At 40.1% G+C, this 25,738-nt stretch overlaps 1 protein-coding gene across 1 annotated transcript; it reads left to right on the top strand.

Annotated features, from left to right (window-relative positions):
- Window positions 1-11,638: 11,638 nt before the first annotated feature.
- On the top strand, window positions 11,639-24,572 carry LOC138887049 (uncharacterized). The gene is made up of 3 exons (XM_070168761.1): window positions 11,639-11,984; window positions 12,122-12,372; window positions 24,390-24,572. The coding sequence occupies exons 1-3, from the start codon at window positions 11,639-11,641 to the stop codon at window positions 24,570-24,572; spliced, it is 780 nt and encodes a 259-aa protein (XP_070024862.1).
- Window positions 24,573-25,738: the final 1,166 nt, after the last annotated feature.

Below are 25,738 nucleotides of genomic sequence, written 5' to 3'. Positions count from 1 at the left end.
TTGAGAACTTACTGTGATAAGCTGGTTGGAGTAGGGAAAGATGAAAGAATCCGCATAAAGCTGTTCATGAAGAGTTTGAAGGGAGATGCTTTGTCTTAATACATTAGCAAAGATCCGAAGAAGTGGTCAAATTGGGTAGGCATGGTGTCTGACTTTGTAGACGGGTTTAGGTTCAACATAGAGAATGCGCCAGACGTGTTCTATATTCAGAGTCTAGAGAAGAAGCCAACAGAAACATTCCGCGAGTATGCTACTCGCTGGAGGTCCGAAGCTGCTAAGGTCATACCTGATTTAGAAGAGGAACAAATGAACAAATTATTTGTCCGGGCTTAGGACCCACAATGTTATGAATGACTAATGATGATCGAGAGCCACAAATTTTCTGACATTATAAAGCTGGGTGAAAGGATCAAAGAGGGCATCAAAAGTGGTATGGTTACAAACTTTGAGGCCTTGCAAGCTACAAATAAGGCCTTACCATCTGGTGGTGTATCCAAGAAAAGGGACGTAGGGGCCGTAATGGTTGCAAAAAGAAGCAAATCTCCCATAAAATACCCAACCTACCCAATGCCTCCACTCACATATCAGCCTACCCCAAACTACCAAGCACCCTCACCCTCTTACCAAACTCCGCCACCCGCTTATCAATCACCTTCACCTCTCATATATCATCATACTTCACCCAGATATTCCCAACCCGCACATGTTTACCAAGCCTATAATGCTCAACAATCCCACTATAAATCCACTCCTGCACGCCAAACCTTCCCTAGACCTCGACCAAATTTTGACCGCAGACTTCCGAAACAATATAGAGCCATTGCTGAACTTATTGACTAGTTGTACGAAAGATTCAAAGCTGCTGGTTATGTCACCCCTATCCCTGCTACAACTCCTGAGAACCCTTATCAGTGGGTTAAACCAAACAAATCCTGTACATACCACTCCGGCATGAAGGGACACACCATCGACAAATGCCGTTCTTTGAAGGACAAGATCCAGACTTTAATTGACAACAAAATTGTTGTTGCAAAGGAACCTGCTCCGAATGTCTGCAATAACCCACTGCCAAACCACAAGGGTGGAGACATTCACATGATTGAAATAGAGGATGATTGGGATCCCGATGGATCGATCGATTTGATCACAGAAGGGGATGACCTAAAGAAGCCAATAGTTACTCATAATCTGATCGTGGTCCAAATTCAGCCCTTTGGGGATGCCGAGGTAAATATGTCTGTGCCACTTGAGTTTGAAACAACGTCAACTGTAAAGACACCATTACCAATTAAGGCCTAATTCGTGTCTCCAGCAAATACACCCACAACGTTTGAAGTTGCGGTTTTACCACCCAAGGAACATGCTCTGTTCGGAGTAAAGATACCCACGCGATTCCAGTAATGAAGTCAACCATGACGCCATACCATAAAAAGGCTAGACCATGGGACTATACAACCGAGGCAAGGAGGAAAGGCAAGGGTAGGTTCGAAGAAACTATTGCCGCACAAGGTATGACGAGAACGGGTAGAGTTTATACCCCTGAACATCTGGCTGAGTCAAGCAAGCAGGCCTCCAACCGGCCACCCATTATTGAGATAGGTCCAGACGATCTTTGGAGAAAGATACAAGCCAAAGAATACTCAATCATCGACCAGTTGAACAAAACACCAGCGCAAATCTCCATACTTGCTTTGCTACAAAATTCTGAGGCACACAAGAATGCCCTGCTAAGGGTGCTGAGTGAAGCATACGTGCCAAGCAACATCACTGGTGGGGAAATGGCTAACATGGTAGGACATGTATTGGAAAGTCATAAAATTATTTTTCATGAAGATGAGCTGCCACATGAAGGGATGGGTCACAACAAAGCACTGCACATCACCGTGCAATGCGAAGACTATTTCATCACCAGGATTCTGATCGACGAGGGTTCCAGTCTCAACATTTGTCCACTAGTAACACTCAAAAAGTTGGTAAAAGGACTGCACGAGATAAAGGACGTAGCCATCAACGTGAAAGTCTTCAACGGTTCCCAAAGGTCCACCATTGGGGATAGTAGTCTGTGTATGCAAATGGGGCCAACTTGGTTCGATGTTGATTTCCATGTGATAGACGTGCCGACATCTTATAATCTGCTATTGGGACGGCTGTGGATTCATGCCGCTGGGGCCGTAGCATCAACACTGCATCAGGAAGTAAAGTTTGAATGGAATCACCAGGAGGTGATCATTCACGGTTACGGTAGCAACCCTATATACAGTCGCCAGACCATCCCGTCAATCGAAGGAAGAAGGAAGCTGGGTGGAGAGACTTACCATCATATTGAACAGGTAAATGCTGTTGACAAAAATAAATGGTGGGATAACAAGATTGAAAGTATACTAAATTGGAGTGGGTACAAACTTGGCAAGGGGGTCGGCAAGAACCTCCAAGGAATCACTAAGCCCATAAAACTTAAGAAACATGACAGCACTTTCGGGCTGGGATACGAGGACACTTGGGAAGAATTAAACAACTGGTCACCACCATGGCATGGTCCCTACTATCCGCTGGAGCAGCTAATACCATATTTGGAGCAGACTTTCCAACCGACTGATATTATCTATGGGTCTGATGAGGAGGAAGCCCTAGCAGCGGTTAAGAACTTGTTCCTAGAAGACAATGATATGGACTTCTGTGTTATTCTTGAAGAGGAGGGGAGGAAGGACCTTCCATACATGCTGTAAGAAGAGGAGCACGCCTCAATAACTGGACCATCAGGACAACCAGAGCCCGACGAGCCTTGGGGTAGCAACGCTAAAACAAGCATCATGCACTGTCTTTATTTTAATAAATGATTTTATTTTTGCATTTTAATTCCCATAATAAGATCTCCAATGTTCCAAAACAGTTATGCAATTTATCAAAGAATTTTGACTTTTCTTATTAATCAATGCTAATTATTATTTTTCTCTCATTACTTTACTTATACAACATTACTATTACTTATCTTGATGACCCAATGACTGTGACATGCAATGAGACAACGCAACAAATGGACATAGATTCAGAGGAAGATGACATACCAGAGGAGATTGTTAAAGAAGTTGAGAATTTTGAAAATAGACCTAAGTACAACCTGGACGAGACAGAAGTTGTTAACCTGGGAGATGTAGAAAACGTCAAAGAAACACGAATCAACGTCCACTTATCACCATCGGAAAAGAAGGAATACACGGATTTTCTAAGAGAATATGAGGACATATTCGCCTGGTTGTATGATGATATGACTGGCCTGAGCATGTCTATTGTGGCTCACAAACTGCCAACCGATCAAACATGTCCGTCGGTAAAGCAAAAGCTCAGAAAGTTCAAGCCTGATATGAGTCTGAAAATCAAGAAAAAAGTCACTAAGAAAGTCAAAGCTAAGGTTCTCGGGGTAGTAGAATACCGGACGTGGATAACCAACATCGTGCCTATACCAAAGAAGGATGGGAAGGTCAGAGTCTGTGTCGACTACCAGGATCTCAATCGGGCCAGTCCAAAAGATAACTTCCCTTTGCATGGCTGAGTTCGACGACGCAGAATGGGTAAAAAGTCATTTTGAGCAACTATCCCTTATAGACAGAAAGAGAATGAACACAGTTTTCCATGGTCAACTCTATCAGAACAGAAAGTCCAAAGCCTTCAACAAAAGAGTCAAGCCAAGACAGTTCACACCAGGGCAGCTAGTGTTAAAAAAAAAATTTCCGCATCAAGATGAAGCCAAAGGAAAATTCTCTCCCAACTGGTAGGGTCCATACATGGTTCATCGGGTTTTGATAAGAGGAGCCCTCATACTTGCAGAAATGGATGGAGAAGTCTGGCCAAAACCTATCAACTCAAATACAGTCAAGCGTTACTATGTGTAATCGTTATTCTTCCCTTATATGATGTAAATTGAACTATGCCTGACCTGATTCCTGTTAAAGAGGGGATACGTAGGCAGCCCTATGGGATCGGTCATAACTCAATAAAATTTTCATTTCCCCTCTGAAATTGAAAACTAGGGTAGAATTTTGAGGAGGACCCTCAAAATTCCGAGGTAAGTTCAGCCGATCTCCGCACGAGCAACAGTCAGAAACGTCAACCCATCAAAATGGTGCAGAATTTTGAGGAGGACCCTCAAAATTCTGTAGCAAGAGAGGTTGCAATGTCTCAAACCACGTCACAGTCGTCGGTTCATCTAAAAAACTATCTTAATTATATATATATGTTATATTTTTACAAATCATGCATGTTTATTACTGAAATTACCTTATTTAGCAACGCTACCCCAATGATACATATAGTATCACCAGATCTAAGCCGAGAAAGTCAAGCGGAGCTAGTGGGGATACGAACTAACCTTCCCCCTTTACAAAACTCACAATTTTTCTTTGGATGCAGGCACTTGGATTATGAAAGCATCATACATACAATACACTCACGAGACAAACATCATTCAGGAATACAACTCTCAGAACTGTCGCTCTTACTCACATTTGTCATCCATGCATACCGGTGATGTTCCGTGTGTCACCACGTTCCCAACAGTCATAATATCGCAATCCACTATCAGCTAAGAAACGTCGGTTACCATTTGCTACTTTATTTCTTTCATAAAGCTACCATTCTGCCTTCCGAGACTAAACGATGTCTCCATCTGCATTTCTGCATTGCATAAGGCTACTATTCTGCCTTTCGAGACTAAACGCTATCTCCATTTGCATTTTGCATTGCATAAGGCTACCATTCTGCCTTCCGAGGTTAAACACAACCTCCATCTACATTTGTATGGATGAAATATCGCCACCTTATCTCTATTTGCATGGCTGAAATATCGCCACCTCATCTACATTTGCATGACTGAAATATCGCCACCTTATCTACATTTGCATAGCTGAAAGATCGACACCTTATCTACATTTGCATGGCTGAAATATCGTTGTCTTATCTACATTTGCATGGCTGAAATATCGCCGCCTTATCTACATTTGCATGGTTGAAAGATCACCATCTTATCTACATTTGCATGGCTGAAAGATCGCCATCTTATCCACATTTGCATGGCTTAAAGATCGCCAAATACTGAATCCCATGGGCTAAAAGATCGCTAAATCATCTGAAGGCATCATTGTTCGGAGGCACCATTTTCATAGCCTGAGAATGCCATGTCATGGCCTGATGACCCCTTTTAATCTTTTGTATATCATTATTCAAAGACGTCATGGTTCAGAGGCATTATCCTCATAGCCTGAGAGCATCATTTCATGGCCTAGGAATCCTTTATTATACGCTTCATGGCCCAGGACATCATGGTCTAAGGACGTCATTCTAACCGTCCGAAGACAATCCTCATGGTCCGACGAGAGATTGCATCATGTTGAAATTTATGCACAATATATGCTTGTATTGCTTATTTGCATGTAAACCGGCAAGCAACGGCCATCTCGGCAGGAGCTATCCCGCTCCAGTTCCCGCATCCATGTCCAATCTTAACTATTCCTACGTCCTGAATATTGCGTCTGTTCTCGAAAGTCTCCATCGGCATACCCCGCCAACGAATCCCGAACTACATATGTCCTGATTCCTATAAGACCAGAGATATGTAGGAAACTGAAAAGCTAGGGTGCGGCCTAATTTCTCAAACCATTTCGCTTGGTCAAAATTGGCCATCATATCTTTACCCGACAACTCTTTCATCCTTCCCGGGTAAAGAGGGACAACTGTTGATATCCAATTTTTTCCTGTATATTTTTTCTATGAAAAATACTTTCAAAATAGAATATATATGCATATATAATTATGCCCAAATTTTTTATTAATTTTCTTAATTTTCTTAATTTTAAAGATTTGTTAACTAATTCATTCCTCTGTTTTATTCATAAAAACCCAATAATAATTCCCAATGTAATCAATCTGGGTGATTATTTTATTTGATGCTCATATTTATACTAAAATATAGTCAAGATAATTTTTTCATATTTTTAAAAATTTATTTAGTATTTTTAAAGCTAAATTGCATATAATTGCAATATTTGCTTCTTTTAGATTTAATTGTGTTTATATTTATAAAAATTAAGTCCAGTATTTTTAAATTGATAATTATGTATTACAAATCATTTTAGTACCTTCAATTTATTTCCAGGAATTAATTTACTATATTTTATAAAATTATAAGGGAAAAGTGGCTATTGCTATAATAGCCCAAATTGAGTTTTAATTATAACCCAAAACAGGCCCCCTTTCCCAACCCAATTTCAATTTCAACCCGACCCCCGACCCAATCTAAATAACCCAACCCGGCTCCCCTACCTAACCCTTTCAATCCTGGCCGTTGATCATTTAGATCAACGACCAATATCGGCCCATTCCATTTTTAACCTCAAACGACCCCTTACCCCACCTCATTTCACACTAAACGCCACCCTTGAATCCCTTTCCCTCTCAACTCTCTCTGCAATCCCTCATGAACCCTAGCCGCCGCCACCTAACCCAACCCTAATACCTCCCAAATCTATGACTTCCAAGGTCGTCGGAGACCTGTATCAACCCCCATGGCTTCTACCTATTCGATTCTTATGGTCTCAAGTCTAGATCTTGAAAGAGCTTGGTCTAGAACCTGTTCGATTTCATTTCATGACTGTTCTCCGTTCAGCCATGGCTATTCAAGACAGACTTTTGACTTTCCTGCTTAGATCGATGGTTTTCAAAGCCTTTATCATCTCTTAGGGTTCTTTTGAAACCCTAACCTCTAAGGTTCTTTCGATTTCTTTTAGATCTATTTCAGATCTATGTTTTATCTGAACTACTAAGCATTTTTCTCGAAGTTTCTTTTAAAACTCTGCCTTCAAAACCCCTTATCTTTTCCGATTAGGGATCTTGTTAGGTTATTTCAAAACTTTTCTCTGATTTTTGACATGTTCTATTGTGTTTCCTTATATCTTTATTCTACTTGAGTTTGCATGTTAAAAGCCCTAATTTCTTATGACTGTTTATTAGACGAATGCTTGTTTGCCTGAGTTTCTGTCCGATTTGTTTGTTTATCCTCTTTTAAAAACTCTTCTATATTTGAAAATCCTATGGTTTTGGGTTTGGGGCTGTTCGTTTAAGTGCGAAACTCGATTTTGAAGTTCTTTATCTCAAAATCTCTTATTTCCCTGTGTGATTCTTCTGAATTTGTTTTTCTATCATCTCTAAAAATCGATTATGCTCGAAACCCTAATTTTCAAGAGGGGTTTTCTTCACCTGCTACTGTGAGATCTTCACATGCTTTAATATTCTATGTTTTCTTCACTACTTGACCTACTGGGCTATCATGTTTCGAATGTTGCTATCCACTGAATTTTGTGCTACTATTATATGCTCTTTCCTTCTACCAACAAGCTTGGCCTCGCATGTATAGTGTTTATGCACCCTATTTATATGCTAAGTTTCCTTCTTTATTTGACCTTCAACTTGTGACTGATTTCAAACTTTTCCTTTGTGAAATTCTGATTTCACTCGCCTATTAGGGTTAATTGATTTTCTTTTCCTATTTTGCCTTGCTGAATTCTTTCCAAAATTAGTGTATTTTTGTACCTAGACTCGATGCCCTACTTAATATTTTACTACTTCTTTTATGGCAACTGGCAGCCTGCTTATAAATTGATTTCTTTCCTTATTTTTGAATTTGTCACTACCCGTTAAGCAAAGTGATCCCTTAATTAAAGGCAATCACTTGTATAATTGATTCTGAATCATGATTGTCTCTATGTTTGTAGCTTATTACCCTTTTTTACTCGTTTTCAAAAAGCTATGAATATCATGTACTTCTTTTCTTTAAAAAAAATACGAACACAAGGCATAAACACTTAAGTTCAAACACACACTCCACCAAATCTCTCTTTTCTCTGTTACTACTATATTGCTGCCTTACCTACCCGGCTGAAAGCCAAGGTTAGGCTGTGGGGAAACTTGCTTATTTTCTGCATTTGCATTTCTTACTGGTATGTTCTAATTAAGTTTTTTCCACCAACAACAATATGTTTAATTATTGTTTCTTGCATTCTTGTCTGCCTACTGTTTGTATTTAGCCTAGTACCATTGTTAGCATGCTGTAATTTTCTTTCTCCTATTCTGAATTAATGTATCATGTCCTGTGAATTCTAAATCCCTACCCCAATGTGTTTAATACTTGTGGTTGGTTTGGGGCATGACAACATTGGAAATTGTTGTGCATGACCCAAACTTGATCCTCTTAGGATCATAACCTCCACATTTCTCTTATATGTTGTGTGTTCTGGTTGATTTACAGGCATGTCAGTACTTTCTATTGTTAACCCATGCCTAAGTGTATAAGCTCCTTGCACTGGATTCTCAATACCCTGCCCCCTTTGTGTGAAGTTATTGACTCCCTGAAATGTTAATGGATGTCTCCCATCACCCTTTCCCTCTCATTTATTACCTCAGCTCTTAGAACTCTGTTTCTGCACTTTCACTCTCTTCTTAGACTTAAGTTCTGCCCCCTCATGAAAGCGTTGCCTTGGGACCCATGAGCTCCCTTTTAACTTGGACACATAAGGGATGACATTTCCGCACTGCAGTTCTCTCCATTTTGGTTATGTAACTTGGCTGTGAGCACCGCCCGAGGTTCTGTTGAGGCCCTTAGCGAGCTCTGACACACTCAAGTTCGAGAAAGGCTTTGGATCAATGGCATTTTGAGGTGGTTTACTCCATAACTTAGAGAGGAAGTCAAGAATCAGGCTTCCTCTGGTTGTAATTTTTCTTTGTACCTTTCTGATATGATTCAGTATTCATGGTTTGTAATAATTTGTAATGAACATTTAGGGCTGGCTAGTGAAAAGGGTTAGGTAATTATGCATGATCAAGGGTATAAAACATGCCTATAGGACTGCTTTTTCCACATGTTCAATTCGCATTTAGAAAACATGTCTATAGGACTGCTTTTAATTATGCATATTCGCATCACATTTAGAAACCATGTCTATAGGACCTACTTGTTCAACTTCACATCTAGATAACCTGCCTATAGGAAATATCTAAAATTCTGCATGTTTGTCACCGTTTAGATATCGTGTTTTTAGGGCCCAGTTGGCTATAACCCAGTCGCTTGTTAAAATCAGCATAATGAATAGAAATCATGCTTATATGAATTTTCAAGTGAAAACCCGTCTGTTTCCATTGTCTACAAGATATTATGCCTATAGGGGTTTGACATTATTCAGATACTATGCACGCAAAGGTTTAATTATGTCTACAAGTGTCTAAAATCAGTAATCCTAGATACCATGTTCACAGGAGTAAAAATCAGCGATAATGGATACTGTCATCTGCAGAAACTGAAACTAGTCTAATTTAAAATTCGTCCATTCTGAATCTTTTTTTAATAGTCTAATTCTCTTATTTTAACGAGGTTTAGCAAGCATGCCTATAGGATTTCAAACAATTCGCTTTGAGTTATCACTATTTCACCACCTTCTAAATTAAGTAGATATCATGCCTATAGGACCCCGTCTAAATACTTAGGCAAGCCTTAGAGTAATGACTATAAAATTGAATCCGCCTTTGTTAATTGTTATAACCAGCAGGTAGGCATGATTCGAACTTCTTATCTGAGTTATGTAATAAACGAATCTGCTTCAATAATCAAACTCCCCTCGTCTTTAGTATTTTAATCAGACCTAAAAAGTATGTGCAAGTCATGCTAGTTATGTGCTTTTGTTCAAGGAGGTATATTTGAGCCTTTATCTGTTTATATGCTTCCCCAACATGCAGTATGTGTTTTTTGTATGTCGCCTTAGATTTTTATCCTTTGAAACCAATCAGTCTAATATCCCACCCTTTAGGACTACTAGTCCTAAGTGCCTCCAGGACTGATAGGAATGGGACGAGTAATAGCATGCAATAGTAATCGAGATCAATCCACGCTTTAATACCTTAACAGGGCAGGAAGGGTAGATATGGATATGATGACCAGTGCGCTAAGGCCACGTGTAACCCCTCTTTTGAGAAGTGATTACCGGGTATTGCATTGGCGTGATCCATATTAAATATAAACCTAGGATCCCCTTTCCTTTTATTTGTAAAATCTTTTTTTAACTCTGCTTTTAATTGTTATTTCTTTTTTTATGTGTTTAAATCCCCTAATATTTGAGCCCGTACTTGTATATTTGCTAAATTTACAATAACTGTCTGACCGGGAACCACACTAGTAGATCCTGAGGGGTGCCTAACACCTTCTCCTTGGGATAACTTCAAGCCCTTACCCTATCTTTGGTTATTCAAATGAGTTAGAATTGAACCCCATTGGTATCCTAATGCACCTTAAATCATTAGGTGACAACTCTTCAAAAATGCAAAACCCAGTTCCTGAAAGAAACGAGTTGTCCCATACAAAATGTCATAAACCCGATTTCGTGAGAAAAAGGGGGTGTAACAGTCTTTATTGATAGCATCTTGATATACTCACGTAGCCTGGGAGAGCACGAGCAACATTTGAGAGTAGTGATTTAGACCCTGCAGGAGTAGAAGTTGTATGATAAGTTCTCCAAGTGTGAGTTTTGGCTAGAGTTAGTGGCATTCTTGGGGCATATTGTTTCAGGAGAGGGTATTAAGGTAGACCCCAAGAAGATTGAGGCAGTTTAGAGTTGGCCACATCCTACTTCAGTGATCGAGATCTGGAGTTTCCTGGGGTTAGTAGGTTACAGACTATTTGTGTAGGGTTTTTCATCTACTGCATCAGCTCTGACTAGATTGACCTAGAAGGGTGCTCCTTTCCGTTGGTCCGATGATTGTTAGGCGAGCTTTCAGAAGCTCAAAACAGTTTTGACTACAACACCAGTTCTTGTGTTGGCTTTCGGTTCAGGGATGTATACAGTATATTGTGACACTTCACGCGTTGGCTTGGGTTTTGTATTGATGCAGGAGGGGCGAGTTATTGCATATGCTTCATGCCAGCTGAAGATTCATGAGAAGAATTATCTTGGGCACGATCTAGAGTTGGCAGCGATTGTTCATGCTCTTAAGATATGGAGACATTATCTGTATGGGGTGTCATGTGAGGTTTACATTGATCATCGCAACTTATAGCATTTGTTAAAGTAGAGGGATCTCAATTTGAGGTAGCGTAGATGGCTTGAGTTACTGAAGGATTATGAAATTACCATTCTTTATCATCCGGGCAAGGCAAAATGTGGTCGCAGATGCCTTAAGCAGAAAAGCAGAGAGTATGGGTATCTTGGCATTCATTTCAGCATAGGAGAAGCCACTAGCCTTGGACATTCAGTCCTTGGCTAACATACTTGTGAGGTTAGCTATTTCAGAGCCCAGCCAAGTCCTTGCGTGTGTTGTTGCTCAGTCTTCATTATTAGGGCAGATCAAGGCTCAGTAGTTCGATGATCCGCACTTGGCGGTTCTCAGAGAGATAGTGCTACAGGGTAGTGCCAAGTAGGTTTCTATAGGCGAGGATGGTGTTCTATGACTCCAGAGTTGCCTATGTGTTCCTAATGTTGATGGTCTGAGGGAGAGGATTCTAGAGGAGGCGCATAGTTCGTGGTATTCCCTTCATTCGGGTGCTACAAAGATATATCGTGACTTGAGGCAGCATTATTGGTGGTGGAGGATGAAGAAAGACATAATGGAGTATGTGGCTAGGTTTTTGAATTGCCAGCAGGTTAAGTATGAACACCAGAGGCCAGGTGACCTACTTCAGCAGATGCCTATACTTGAGCGAAAGTGGGAGCACATTACTATGGACTTTGTAGTTGGGTTGCCTCGAACCTTGCGGAAGTTTGATGCAGTGTGGGTCATTGTTGATAGGCTAACCAAGTTGGCACACTTTATTCCGGTTGTGAGTACTTACACTTCAGAGAGATTGGCTCAGATTTACATTCGCGAGATAGACTGGTTGCACGGTGTGCCTGTTTCCATTATATCAGATAGAGGCCCTCAGTTCACTTCCCATTTCAGGAGAGCCGTTCAGAGTAAGTTGGGGACCCGTGTGGAGCTTAGCACAACATTCCATACTCAGACCGACGGACAGTTCAAATTTTAGAGGACATGCTCAGAGCATGTGTGATTGATTTTAGAGGACAGTGGGATCAGTTCATGCCCTTGGCAGACTTTGTTTACGACAACAACTATCAGTCCAGCATAGAGATGGATCCATTTGAGGCTTTATATAGTCGGCGATGTCGTTCTCCTATCTGGTATTTTGAGCCTGGTAAGGCTAAGTTGTACGGTAAAGACTTGGTACAAGATGCCTTGGAAAAGGTAAAGTTGATTTACGAGAGGCTTCGCACAGCTCAGTCCAGACAGAAAAGTTACGTGGATCAAAAGGCGTATGATGTATCATTCATGGTTGGCGAAAAGGTCCTCTTGAAAGCCTCGCCAATGAAGGGTGTTATGAGATTCGAGAAGAAGGGCAAGTTCTGCCCAAGGTTTATTGGCCCATTTGAGGTGTTGAGGCGAGTTGGGGAGGTTGCTTATGAGCTGGCTTTACCCCCCAGCTTATCGGGAGTTCATCCAGTTTTCCATGTATCGATGCTGCGGAAGTATCACACCGACTTGTCCCATGTGTTACAGTACTATTCAACTGGATAAGAATCTAGGTTATGAGGAGGAGCGAGTTTCCATTATTGGTAGAGAGGATCGCCAGTTGAGATCCAAGAGGATTTCCGCGGTAAAGGTCCAGTGGAGGGGCCAACCAGTTTAGGAGGCGACCTAGGAGTCCGAGGAGGAAATGCGGAGCAGATACCCCCATCTTTTTCCTAGCTCAGGTACTTTTATATGTACGTTCGAGGAAGAACATTTGTTAATAGGTGGAGAATGTAACGACCCGACTGGTCATTTTGTGTTTTAGGACCCTATTCCACTAAATAAGACTTCCCGCGCTTGCTTTAACTAATTTACGACCTACGGGGATGGTTGGTACGAGATTTGAATGCGTTTGGGTTGAAATAAGCACACTTGATTCCCTAAGATTTTCTTAAAAGGCTAAGTTTGACTTTGGTCAACATTACGAGTAGACGGACCCGGACTTTGTTTTGACGGTCCCAGAGGATCTGTAAGAAAATATGGTACCTGGGCGTATGCGCAGAATCGAATTTCGAGGTCCCTAGCCCGAGTAGTGAATTTATGTTAGAAATATTTAAACTGAAATTCTAAGGATTTAATGAAATTGAATAATGCTTGATCAAGTTGGTACCGGGCTTGCATGTTGGTTCTGGAGCCCGATATAGGTCCGATATAATGTTTAAGACTTGCCCGCAAAATTTGGTATCAATCCAAGTAGCTTAAGTATGTTTCGGCGCGTTAGAAGTGAATTTAAGAACTTGAAGTTCATAAGTTTGATTCAATTGATTTTAGGGGGTGATTATTAGATTTAGCGTTGTTTCGGAAATTTCGAGGGTTCGATCAAGTCCGTTTTATGATTTCAAACTTATCGGTATGCTCAGACGGGGCCCGGGGGCCCCGAGCGTCAATCAGACGAGGCATGAGTGAAGTTGGAAAAAATGGCAAGGAGCTGAGGCTCCAGCTATCTATCATAACCGCACTTGTGGTTGGTCAGCCGCAGGTGCGAGACCGCAGATGCAGTCGACACATTACAGAAGCGGCCAAAGGAAGGAGCATATGAACCGTAGATGCGGCTCCTTCTCCTTAGAGATGGCTTCGCAGGGCGGATCCTATGCCGCAGAAGCGGCCCTAGGCCCCTAGCCCAGATCCGTAGATGCGGACCCCTTCTCGCTGAAGCGAGACCACAAATGCGGTCCCCTAACTGCAGGTGCAAAAATCGTTGAAGGCAATGCCTTCATTTAATACGGGAATGTGTCATTTTTGACACATTTCCACCATTGTTTGGGCGATTTGGGAGCTTCCAAAGAGAGATATTCCACCTAGCATCTTGAGGTAAGTTCATCCCACTTATTTCTAGTTTACTACTTGAGTCTTGGGTAGATTAACACACAAAAATTAAGGAAAAATCATGGGGTTAGAGCAAAACCTAGGGTTTTGATAAATGTTAGATTTAACCACGAAATTTGTTATGAAATGAAGTAGAAATCATATATTATTGATCCTTAGGTTATGAAGAACAACTTTCTTTGAAAAATTTCGAAATCTGGGCGTGTGGGCCTGGGGTCGGATTTTAGGAAACTTGTGTTTAGGGTTGGGAAATTTCTTTAATAGTTAGAATGCAAAATTGTGAGCTTGTATTGACTAGTTCCTACCTCGTTTAATTAATTTTGGATCGTTCGGCTCCAAATTGAGGGTTTAAGCACGTTCTTGGTATTGGAACTATGCTTCAGAGCGAGGCAAGTCTCATTTCTAACCTTGTAAGAGGGAATTGTCCCCATAGGGGTAATAATTTAATAAGTTTCCACTAAATACGGGGACTATGTACGCACTAGGTGACGAAAGTCTGTACGTAGATACTACTATGTTATTTGTCTGGGTAGTTTAGGACCCGTATCATGCCAAATTTGTAAATGTTTATATCCTTTCATGCTAATGAGATCACTTAGGATATGGTAGGGACTTGAAAATGAACCTATGTGAACATATGCACTTGTTTGAACACTTGTATGAATTATTTGAATATAAATGCGCCTTTATGCACCTTCTTGATGATAATCAATATTTGTGGATCGATTCGATCACCTCGCTAGAAATAGATGCATCTATGGTTCGCGCCATTTGACCCTATGCCAGTGCACAGTTTCCTTTCTATGGACCGGGTCGTACAACCTCGGCATAACGTGCACATGATATTTATGTGAAATCTTATTCATGACTTACTTTATTAAATGCTCTGAAATGTAAATGGCTAACTGTGATACTATCTAGGCATGACTTATCACTTCTTGCTATAAACTGATATTATCTGTGACATTCATGCTTAGCATAAAATTTTATTATATTATTTGACCCTAGTAAGTATCAAGTCAACCTCTCGTCTCTGCTTCTTCGAGATTAGATGGGATACTTATTGGGTACATATTATTTATGTACTCATACTACGCTTCTGTACTTAATTGTACAAGATCTGAGGTAGGTACAACTGGCTATCAGTCTGGTGCACGCTCCTGATCATAGTCCGAGACTTCCATGGTGAGCTGCTCCCTTCCTATGCTGTTCAGCTGCTTGATTGAGTCTCTCTTTACTTTTGGTTGTCTACTCTATTTCAGACAATAGGATAGATTTATTCTTTTGTGTATTCTACTAGATTCTCACATACTTGTGACACCAGGTCTTGACACACACAATAGTAGACTATTCTTTTGGGAATTGTATAATTGTTTTTGGTATATTACTAATTATCACTTGTTTTAACTTCAAATTAAGAAATTTCTATACTTGTTTTGGTAAAGTAAAATGAGAACTTATTAATATTTCCGTGTTGGATTGCCTGACAATGGTGTTGGGCGCCATCACGACCTATAATGAAATTGGGTCATGACACTGTACAATATGAACCTTGTAACACCTCCTTTTTCCTACCCCAGGAAGGGGTATAAGAGAGTTTTTCTAATTAAAGTGACAATGACCGAAACAGATTATTTATATTAAATTCAAAGTCGCCACTAGGGATAAATTATGGTATTCTAAGTCACCGGTTTAAATCCCAAATCAAGGAAAGATTGACTCTGTTTTACAGTTCGCGAACACAGAAATCCGGGTAAGGAATTCTGTTAATCCGAGAGAAAGTGTTAGGCATTCCCGGGTTCCGTGGTTTTAGCACGGTCGCTCAACTGTTAATATTGGCCTATTTATTTGATTTAAAACATCTTTGAAACCTATGTGCATTTTTATTCCTTTTAAACCTCTTTTAATAATCCACGATTGCCATACAACTAATTATTTGATTACACATTGCGGATCATGTCATGAGAATCGTACCCACGATCTACAACATGTTTATTTTATTAACAAAATTAAATTGTGGCTGTGTCATATAAATGTACCCCCAGATTTTAGAAATTAAGCGTCACAACTACGTCACGGGAACCGTACCCGTAGCTATGACAATTTATTTAATTAACACGCCTAAAACAAACTACGAGAGGCATTTTCTACACTAATTAAAATATCAATATGAGGGCCATAGACTAGATGAATGTTTGTCACACCTCAATTTTATTAAAGGAGAAGGCATTCATCTAAGTGAACTACGGATATTCATATTTAAAACTAATTTGAAATTAGGTATTACAACTACGTCACGGGAACCGTACTCGTATTCGTGATGATTTAGTATTAATCGCACTTAAAGCAAGCTACATCGAACACTATTTTAAATCCGAAATTCTTTCCCCAGTTACTACCTTGCATGATTAATTTTCATTCATTCTCAAAATCAAAATTCATTTGAATTAAAAAAAACTCAATCAATATAAATAAAATGAAATAATACGCTAACCTAACAATGGTATCTAACACGTAACTTAACTAAAAGGATTAACAAATCTCTATCCAAAATATTTTAAGCAAAATAAATCAAACAAAATAGGGCAACTTCCCATAAACTCACAATAAAGCGAAGATGACAAAATAAACTCAAATCTAACAGATTTCATTGTTCATCGGCTAGAAAAATTCGGTCTACTCCTAAAATTCCTTTGAAAACCTTTACACTTTCTGCTATTAAAAAATATTAGTACCAATATCTCATAAAATCCATTGACACTCATGATATTAAGAATCAAGAACCAAACATTCATGAGAAGTGAAGAAGTGTAGCATAAGCAACAGGGATCTAAAATATATGGATCATAAAGAAATGAAATAGAGTAGTAGACGAAAGAAAGAACAGGACCTTGAGCAATGAAACTTTTCCGATGTATTGGGAAGAAATCCTAAATAAACCAACCGGTACAGTTGTAAATCTCAAAAGTCAATGCAGAAACAGAGAAATACATGTGAAGCTAATGGACGGAATTTGAACGACCTCGCTCTTGACAGCATTCGGACGGTAAATCTCACTGTTCAACTCCTTGGATCTTTTGAGGGAGTTCGATTACTCGGCTGATCTTCGCCAGAGTGAATGGGTGTTTAAAGGTTGGTTTCAAGGCTGTTTGGCATCAGTTTTTCGCTGATTCTCGTGAAGTTTTTGAGTGTTTTGGAGTGATTTGAGTGAAGCTTTTCAGTTGTGTTTGTGGAGGTTTGAAGGTACTGGTTTCTATGGCTAAAACAAACAATCTAAGGTGAAGAAAATGGAGTTTGGATGGCATTTTCCCCTGCAATTAGCAGCTGTTTTGGGTAGTAGAAGGACGCCTCTGTTGAATAAAGAAGAGCATGCCAGCCCTATTTTCAGATCTGTTCCGTCCCATCCCCAGACTTTCTCCTCTCTATTTTTTCCGTTTCACCCCCATCTCTATCTCCACGATCTTTAGTGTTAGCTCCTTTTTTTCTATAGGTTTAGGGTTTTAGGGTTATACTTAGGTTAGGGGGTATGGGCCTAGGAATTATGGGCTAAGTCTGAAAATTAGGTTTAAAAATGGATTTTTTGAGCCCAAACTTTATTCTTTCTCTGTGAACAAGACTAAAAATACGACTTCATTTACCAATTAATCCTACTTAAGTAAAATAACTATTAAGATAAGACTAACCATTAAAATAAACCTATTTTTTTGGTATTTTCAAATATCATATTAGAATAAAAATAAGGTACTATTTTTGTAGTTTTTTTTAGTTTTACGAAAGCTATATAAACTTAAAGCAACTAAAAAGAAGAAATATTTTTGTAATTTTCTTTTTTTTGATAAAATAAAGTAAAAGAGTCAAAACTAATTGAAATATCGATATTAGGCCTAAACTAAGTATTTTTATGCTAAAATATGTAAAATCTTGCGGAGGGTCAAAAATTACATGTCTACAGCTGCCCCACTTTAACTGAAAACACGAAGTATTTTCAGACAAAGAACGACTAGACAGGTTTTTTACCCGACCCTTATTTGGTGAGACAAAACTCAGAGAAAGGAGAATGTGACCGAGCCCTGGTATCTGAGCTGCCTACATATCCTTGTCTATAAAGGAATCATGCCACGTGTAGTTCAGAAGTAGGAACAGTGATGGAGTATACCGAGGTGGAGAGCCGGTCGAGGTGCCGTTCCGTCGAGGTTCCGGTCCGCAATCTTGTTATTACATCAAAAATCAAAATGAAAAAGACTAACTAAGCCTATCAACTATGAGTTACAAGATTCCTATTTATAAGTCTTCTAAAGCTTGATCTTGAGTCTTGAATGGTTCTTCATGGAAACTTTAGATTTGAACCTAGACGCTTGTTAGCTGCAGGTGCTAGCTCATTCTTCTTCAGCTTTTTGGATCAAGACCAGACATGTATTGCTTGTGACCTCAACCATATCTTGAGTAGCTCACATTTTTCATATACTTCTATATTTGGATTCACTTCTTGCTTTTTTTTTTTATTCTGGATTGTGACTAACTTCTGTTGATCATCTCAGACTGTTAACTCGCATTCTTGCCGTGAGCTTCTGCTACTTCTAACTTGAATCGAATTCTGAAATGACTTCCCTTGTTCTCCAGGTGGGCGCCTAATTGCCGGAACTTCAACTATATTCCCTTGTTCTCCAGATGGGCGCCTGATTGCCAGAACGTGAACTATATTCCCTTGTTCTCCAGGTGGGTGTCTGATTTCCAAAACTTGAACTGTATTCCCTTATTCTCCAGGTGGGCGCCTGATTTTCAAAACTTGAACTATATTCCCTTGTTCTCCAGGTGGGCGCTTGATTGCCAAAACTTGAACTGTATTCCCTTGTTCTCCAGGTGGGTGCCTGATTGCCAGAACTTGAACTATATTCCCTTGTTCTCCAGGTGGGTGCCTGATTTCCAAAACTTGAACTGTATTCCCTTCTTCTCCAGGTGGGCGCCTGATTGCCAAAACTTGAACTATATTCCCATTGTTCTCCAGGTGGGCCCCTAATTGCCAAAAACATGAATTGTATTCCCTTGTTCTCCAGGTGGGCGCCTGATTGCCAAAACTTGAACTGTATTCCCTTGTTCTCTAGGTGGGCGCCTGATTGCCAAAACGTTAACTGTATTCCTTTATTTTCCAGGTGGGCGCCTGATTGCAAAAACTTGAACTGTATTCCCTTATTCTACAGGTGGGTGCCTGATTTACAAAACTTGGACTGTATTCCCTTGTTCTCCAGTGGGCACCTGATTGCCAAAACTTGAACTGTATTCCCTTGTTCTCCAGGTGGGGTCTTGATTACCAGAACTTGAACTATATTCCCTTGTTCTCCAGGTGGGTGCCTGATTTCCAAAACTTGAACTGTATTCCCTTGTTCTCCAGGTGGGCGCCTGATTGCCAAAACTTGAACTATATTCCCTTGTTCTCCAGGTGGGCACCTGATTGCCAAAACTTGAACTGTATTCCTTTGTTCTCCAGGTGGCCCCCTAATTGCCAAAAACCTGAACTGTATTCCCTTGTTTTCCAGGTGGGCGCGTGATTGCCGAAACTTGAACCATATTAACTTTTTCTCCAGGTGGGTGCCTGATTGCCGAAACTTGAACCATATTCCCTTGTTCTCTATGTGGGCGCCTGATTGCCAAAAACTTGAACTATATTCCCTTGTTCTCCAATAGGGCGCCTGATTTCCAAAACTTGAACTGTATTCCCTTGTTCTCGAGGTGGGCGCCTGATTACCAAAACTTGAACTCTATTCCCTTGTTCTCCAGGTGGGCGCCTGATTGCCCAAACTTGAATTGTATTCCCTTGTTCTCCAGGTGTGCGCCTGATTGCCCAAACTTGAACTGTATTACCTTATTCTCCAGGTAGGCGCTTGATTTCCAAAACTTGGACTGTATTCCCATGTTCTCCAGGTGGGAACCTGATTGCCAAAACTTGAACTGTATTCCCTTATTCTCCAGGTGGGCGCCTGATTGCCAGAACTTAAACTATATTCCCTTGTTCTCCAGGTGGGTGCTTGATTTCCAAAACTTGAGCTGTATTCCCTTGTTCTCCAGGTGGGCGCCTGATTGCCAAAACTTGAACTATATTCCCTTATTCTCTAGGTGGGAACCTGATTGCCAAAACTTGAACTGTATTCCCTTGTTCTCCAGATGGCCCCCTAATTGCCAAAAACCTGAATTGTATTCCCTTGTTCTCCAGGTGGGCGCCTGATTGCCAAAACTTGAACTGCATTCCCTTGTTCTCTAGGTGGGCGCCTGATTGCCAAAACGTTAACTGAATTCCCTTGTTTTCTAGGTGGGCACCTGATTGCCAAAACTTGAACTGTATTCCCTTATTCTACAGGTGGGTGCCTGATTGCTAAAACATGAATTGTATTCTCTTGTTCTCTAGGTGGGCGCCTGATTGCCAAAACTTGAATTGTATTCCCTTGTTCTCCAGGTGGGCACCTGATTTCCAAAACTTGAATTGTATTCCCTTATTCTCCAATGGGCGGCTGATTGCCAGAACTTGAACTGTATTCCCTTGTTCTCCAGGTGGGTTCCTGATTGCCGAAACTTGAACTGTATTCCCTTGTTCTCCAGGTGGGTGTCTGATTTCCGAAACTTGAACTGTATTCCCTTGTTCTCCATGTGAGCGCCTGATTGCCAAAAACTTGAACTATATTCCCTTGTTCTCCAAGTGGGCGCCTGATTTCCAAAACTTGAATTGTATTCCCTTGTTCTCGAGGTGGGCGCCTGATTACCAAAACTTGAACTGTATTCCCTTGTTCTCCAGGTGGGCGCCTGATTGCCCAAACATGAATTGTATTCCCTTGTTCTCCAGGTGGGCGCCTGATTGCCCAAACTTGAACTGTATTCCCTTGTTCTCCAGGTGGGCGCCTGATTGCCGAAACTTGAACTGTATTCCTTTATTCTCGAGGTAGGCTCCTGATTGCCGAAACTTGAATTGTATTCCCTTGTTCTCCAGGTGGGCGCATGATTACCAAAACTTGAGTTGTATTCCCTTGTTCTCCAGGTAGGCGCCTGGTTGCCTAAACTTGAACTATATTCCCTTGTTCTCCAGGTGGGCGCCTGATTACAACAAAATAGACAAAACAAAGAAACGTTTTTGGCCCAGTTTGTTATCTGGGCACATCTGTGAGTGTTAATTGAATCATGTTACCCAATATATCTAAGAATTTAAAAGCTAAATCCCATTATCCAGGAGTGTCTTGAAAATTTTAAATTAAATCTCATGTTAAGAGTGAAAACTTTAAAGCTACATTATGTTTCCTAAAGGTAGAACTTACGCTAAATCTTGTTAACTATGAAGGTCTTAAAATTTAACGAAAGCCCATTATCCAGGAGGGTCCTGAGGACTTTTAAAATTAAATCCCATTATCCAGGAGGGTCCTGCAAATTTTAAATTAAATCTCATTATCCAGGAGGGTCCTAAAAAGTCGAGAATGAACTTACCTAAGCCATGCTCTCTTCCTAGATGATCTCTGCAGAATGAACAAAATTCCTTGCCCCTGAACCATGCTTTTCCTCATGGAGGGTTCCTGCATATCGAACAAATTTTTCTTTCCCCTTCTCAAACTGCCTTTGTGCTGACAAAATTTGGTCACGACACTTGAAAAAAAATTCAAACTTCCAAGCTTTGATTAGGACACAATTTTTGTCCCTGTTTCAAACAAAGAAAACTTGTGAGTTTATAGATATGGTGGTTGGTTTGTGGCCTTGACTTTGATGGTGATTGCTCCTTAACTTTCCATGATAACTTTGATTTCAACTCGAAAGACCTTGTTTATTTATTGACTAACCACTTTCTCTGTCACCCTTATCACAGAAAATACCTCTGATCCGTTCAAACCCAATATCCTCTATCTGTTGCATTTTGCTCATGAATTGACATTTACCAAACCTTTGTATTTCACATGAATCTCAAAGCACGTTGATTGTTACCAACTCAGTGCGCATACTATTATTTCTTGATGTATGCAAATTGAAAACTTTGTATTTCACATGAATCCCAAAGTACGTTGATTGTTACCAACTCAGTGCGTTTGCTGCTCTTTCTTGACTTATACCACTTTGATGTGCTACCCAGATCCCGTTTTGTGCAATTGGAAAACTGGAGACAGATTTTAATGTCATTTCTCACTAAGTTTGGCCAAACACACTCAGGAAGAAGAAGTAAACACGACAAAAGGAACAGAGTAAATGACGATGGAAAGAGATGATTCCTAAGAAGAAAACTACAAAGTAGAAACTTATTAGATGTGGATACCAATTCTAACGACCATGACATGCACCTTTGTTAAGTGGCCTAATCTGTCAAGAAAGTCTGATGTTCAACTCTTGTTATGTCCCTAAACCGTGAAACTGGGCTTCAATGCTCCGATTATCCAATCTGATTCACGATCCTTATTCGACTTATAGTGTCCGAAGGATTTTTACCTTCAAGCCTCTCTCATTTTGTTCTTTCTCTCAACTCATTGTCTCCTTATGGTGCCTGTGAAGGTTTTTACCAATAAGACTCTCTCATTTTGTTCTTTTCTTCTTATTTCGTCTTATTTTACAGATGGCGAGGTATCAACCATAGTAAGAATATCATGTGCTCCTAGCATGTCTATCTCGGCTCTCTCAAAGATTATCTGGGAGGTCTTTTTTGGACTGTAATGTGACTTTTGGATAGGGTTAGAAATAAAGGATATCATAAAGGCTTAAAATAACTAAGACAACGGGGTTAATTTTTTTACAACTTTTTGAATCCATTCTAAAAACCATGCCCCAATTTCTAAAACAATGGAATTTAATTCTTTTTTTTCTTTTTCTTTTGATGGAGTTACTAAGAAAGACTACCCCACTGTCGACTTCATGAGATAATGCAATATTTTATTTGGTATGACCGAACCGTAAGGCTTCCTACGTATCTTGTGGTGACAAGAATCAGGTCAAACGTAGTTCACCAGACTACTTTTTGTTACTGTTTTTCTTTTTTTTCTTTTTCCTTCTTTTTTCTTTTTTTTATCTTTATTTTTCTCTTCTTTGTTTTTTTGAATTTTCCTTTTGGAATAAACCTATGGGACATAAACGTTTTTTTCTGTATGACTCTAACTTGATTCCAAAAGAGGGGAGATAAAAGAAATCAGTACAGGCTCAAAAGAGTATCAAATGGCATAAGTGTTTAGGTAGCTGAAAGAGGGCCTCCCAATCCCTGAAAATGCCAAGTACAACACATGAAACTTGAAATGAAAATTGAAGATCATGCACAATATTTCTTTTGCGGCTTCGACATTGATATCACTGATATGCCTTCCACTTTTCTTTAGCGCCTTGTCAAGTACAGAACCCTTGTTGGGTGATTCCCCTTTCACAATAGATATCCTCCGTCAATTTAGAGAAAACTTTCTTGACTTTATCTTGTAACTTGAGATGCAATTGAACTCAAAGTTGCTTACTTTAAATCGTCCGAGATGCACTCTCCTTTAATGAATTCTTGTCACCCTATTAACTTCCCAAATTATCTGCTCCAGTTTCACATGGTTCGAGCTTCAAATGATCTCAAAATGTCCAAATCTGTACTTATTTCCCTCAAGTGTCCCTATCATCTTCAAAATTGCTTCATTGCATCATAATTAAACTAACTTTTAAGACCAAGCCTAGAATTATGCGTGCATGTCATGTTACTAGAACCAACATGAAACGAACTATAAAAGGAGAAGAGAACTAAACAAAAATGACTAGAAATAATAGAAAACAGAAAATTGCATTAGACAGATGGTGAAAGGGTTTGAACAACAAAACAAGAAAAATAAACTAGGGTACAACCCTGCAACAAACCTAGATAACACTAAATGAGTTACTAAAACTAAAGGAACTAGGCAAAATAAAAGGATAGAAGGGTTTGAGTCACAAGACAATATCCGGATTACAACCCTGAAATAACCTGGACAACAAAAATGATAACAAAATGAACCACCAAGACTCCTCTCTGGCTAGCCAAGAAAGGAACGTCTTTCCAATTACCAAGCTCTACATCTTAGCCTATGAGTTCCACATCAATATTACCTATTTAAATATCATTAACTTCACCAAGTGGCTCATTGATTCCTTTGACCAACCCTTCGTCATTGCAAACCATCCCAACAATCTGTGCGTTGTCATGTACCTGTAGAGGATATGTGTGACAGTTGGGGTATTACTGCCTTGGACCATAATTATTCCTTCTTGAATCATTCTTTCTATTTCCCTTTTCAAAGCACGACAATCTTCAATGCTATGCCCTTGGACATTAGAGTAGTACATGCACCGTATAGTAGGATCAAATCCTTTTGCATATGGGTCCGACATATAGCCGAGGAGCGGCTCAATCAGGCCAGAATGTTTTAACTTTTCAAATAAGTTGGTGTAGGATTCTCCGATGGGCGTGAAATTATAATTTTTTTGTTTCCCTCCATGCCCCAATTTTCTAGGGTTTTTGGATGCTCGAAAATGTTGTGAAGGCAAAAGTGCATTATGCAGTGCTGACGCCTGCCATGAGGAATAACCCAGTGGTTGGACAAATGGCCGGATATTGTTCGGAGGATAATACTAGGGTGGATTATGTGGAGCCTGGGGATGTTCATAGGTTTGGTATTGAGGTTGAAAGCGTTTAGCAAGAATACCTACTGGATCCTGTCGTTGGTGGGACCCAGCAACATCTTTTCTATCAATCGGAGAACTGGCCCGAGCAACTTGTTCGTTCCATCTAAGCCAAAACTCACTAAAACTTCCCTCGGGTTTCTTTTCCATCTGAGATAGGGAAGAGCGGTCTAGGATAATATCTATATTATACTAAAAGTGTCGCATAAAATCTTGAGCCATGTCATCCCATGTATGCCACTTACTGACATCTTGATGAGTATGCCATTCCAAAGCCTCCCTGGTCAGGCTCTCACTGAAATACGCCATCAGCAACTCATCTTTCCCAACAACACTTCTCATTTCACTGCAATAACCCCTCAGATGGGCTACTGGATATCCACACCCATCATACAAATTAAACTTTGGCATCTTAAACCCTTTCAGCTTTCTGGATATCTTATCTTGCTCCACTGTCTTAGCAGCTTTGCAGTCTCACCAGGAGGCTCAAAATGAGGAGCGTAAGAGTATGGACTCGAGACCTTAAAAATTTGTTCTGGAGCATAGTGTTGGGCATCGGGGATTTTGAACACAGTCTCGCTAGAGGATCGAGAAAAGACAGTAGGTGAATGAGATACAAAAACATGAGTGGTCAAAGGAGCGGGATATGAGGTGGTTCTGGGGGTGGAGTATGAAAAGGTTGTGGGGAGATATCTTGGACTTGTGACAGTGGCAGAATGGTGACAAGGCTTTCAGTGCAGTTAGTGGGAAACAATGGTGGAGGACGCCCACTAATCCACGCTTGGTATATTTCGGCCATCTGTCCTTTCAACCTTAGGACCTCTTCTTTCCGCTCAGAATTTGATTCAACAATCCCCTTAGATGGATCAGTAACACCTGTGTCCAATTCTTTGCCGACCATGACTACCTTGCTCTTTAACCTTGTGTTGTATGGATGAGTTACCTTAAGAACCACAAACCAACCACCCTTCTTTCTCAATGGAGATAACAAAAGGAACAAAATGAGGACATCACGTTAGCATTAGGGCATTTAACAACTAAAAATATCATATTGCGTGCAATGCACCTAACAACAATTAACGGTTCTAGAATGACTTCAAGGGTCACAAGGTCACTTGGCATCATCCCAATTTTGTTCATTTCAATCTTCTCCTTTCTTTTCTTTTCTAGCACTTCTTGG

The sequence above is a fragment of the Nicotiana sylvestris genome, chromosome 3, assembly GCF_000393655.2.
Source record: "Nicotiana sylvestris chromosome 3, ASM39365v2, whole genome shotgun sequence".
Taxonomy (NCBI): Eukaryota; Viridiplantae; Streptophyta; class Magnoliopsida; order Solanales; family Solanaceae; genus Nicotiana; species Nicotiana sylvestris.
Note: the sequence above shows the minus strand (reverse complement) of the source record. Positions and strands in the feature narration are given on the sequence as shown.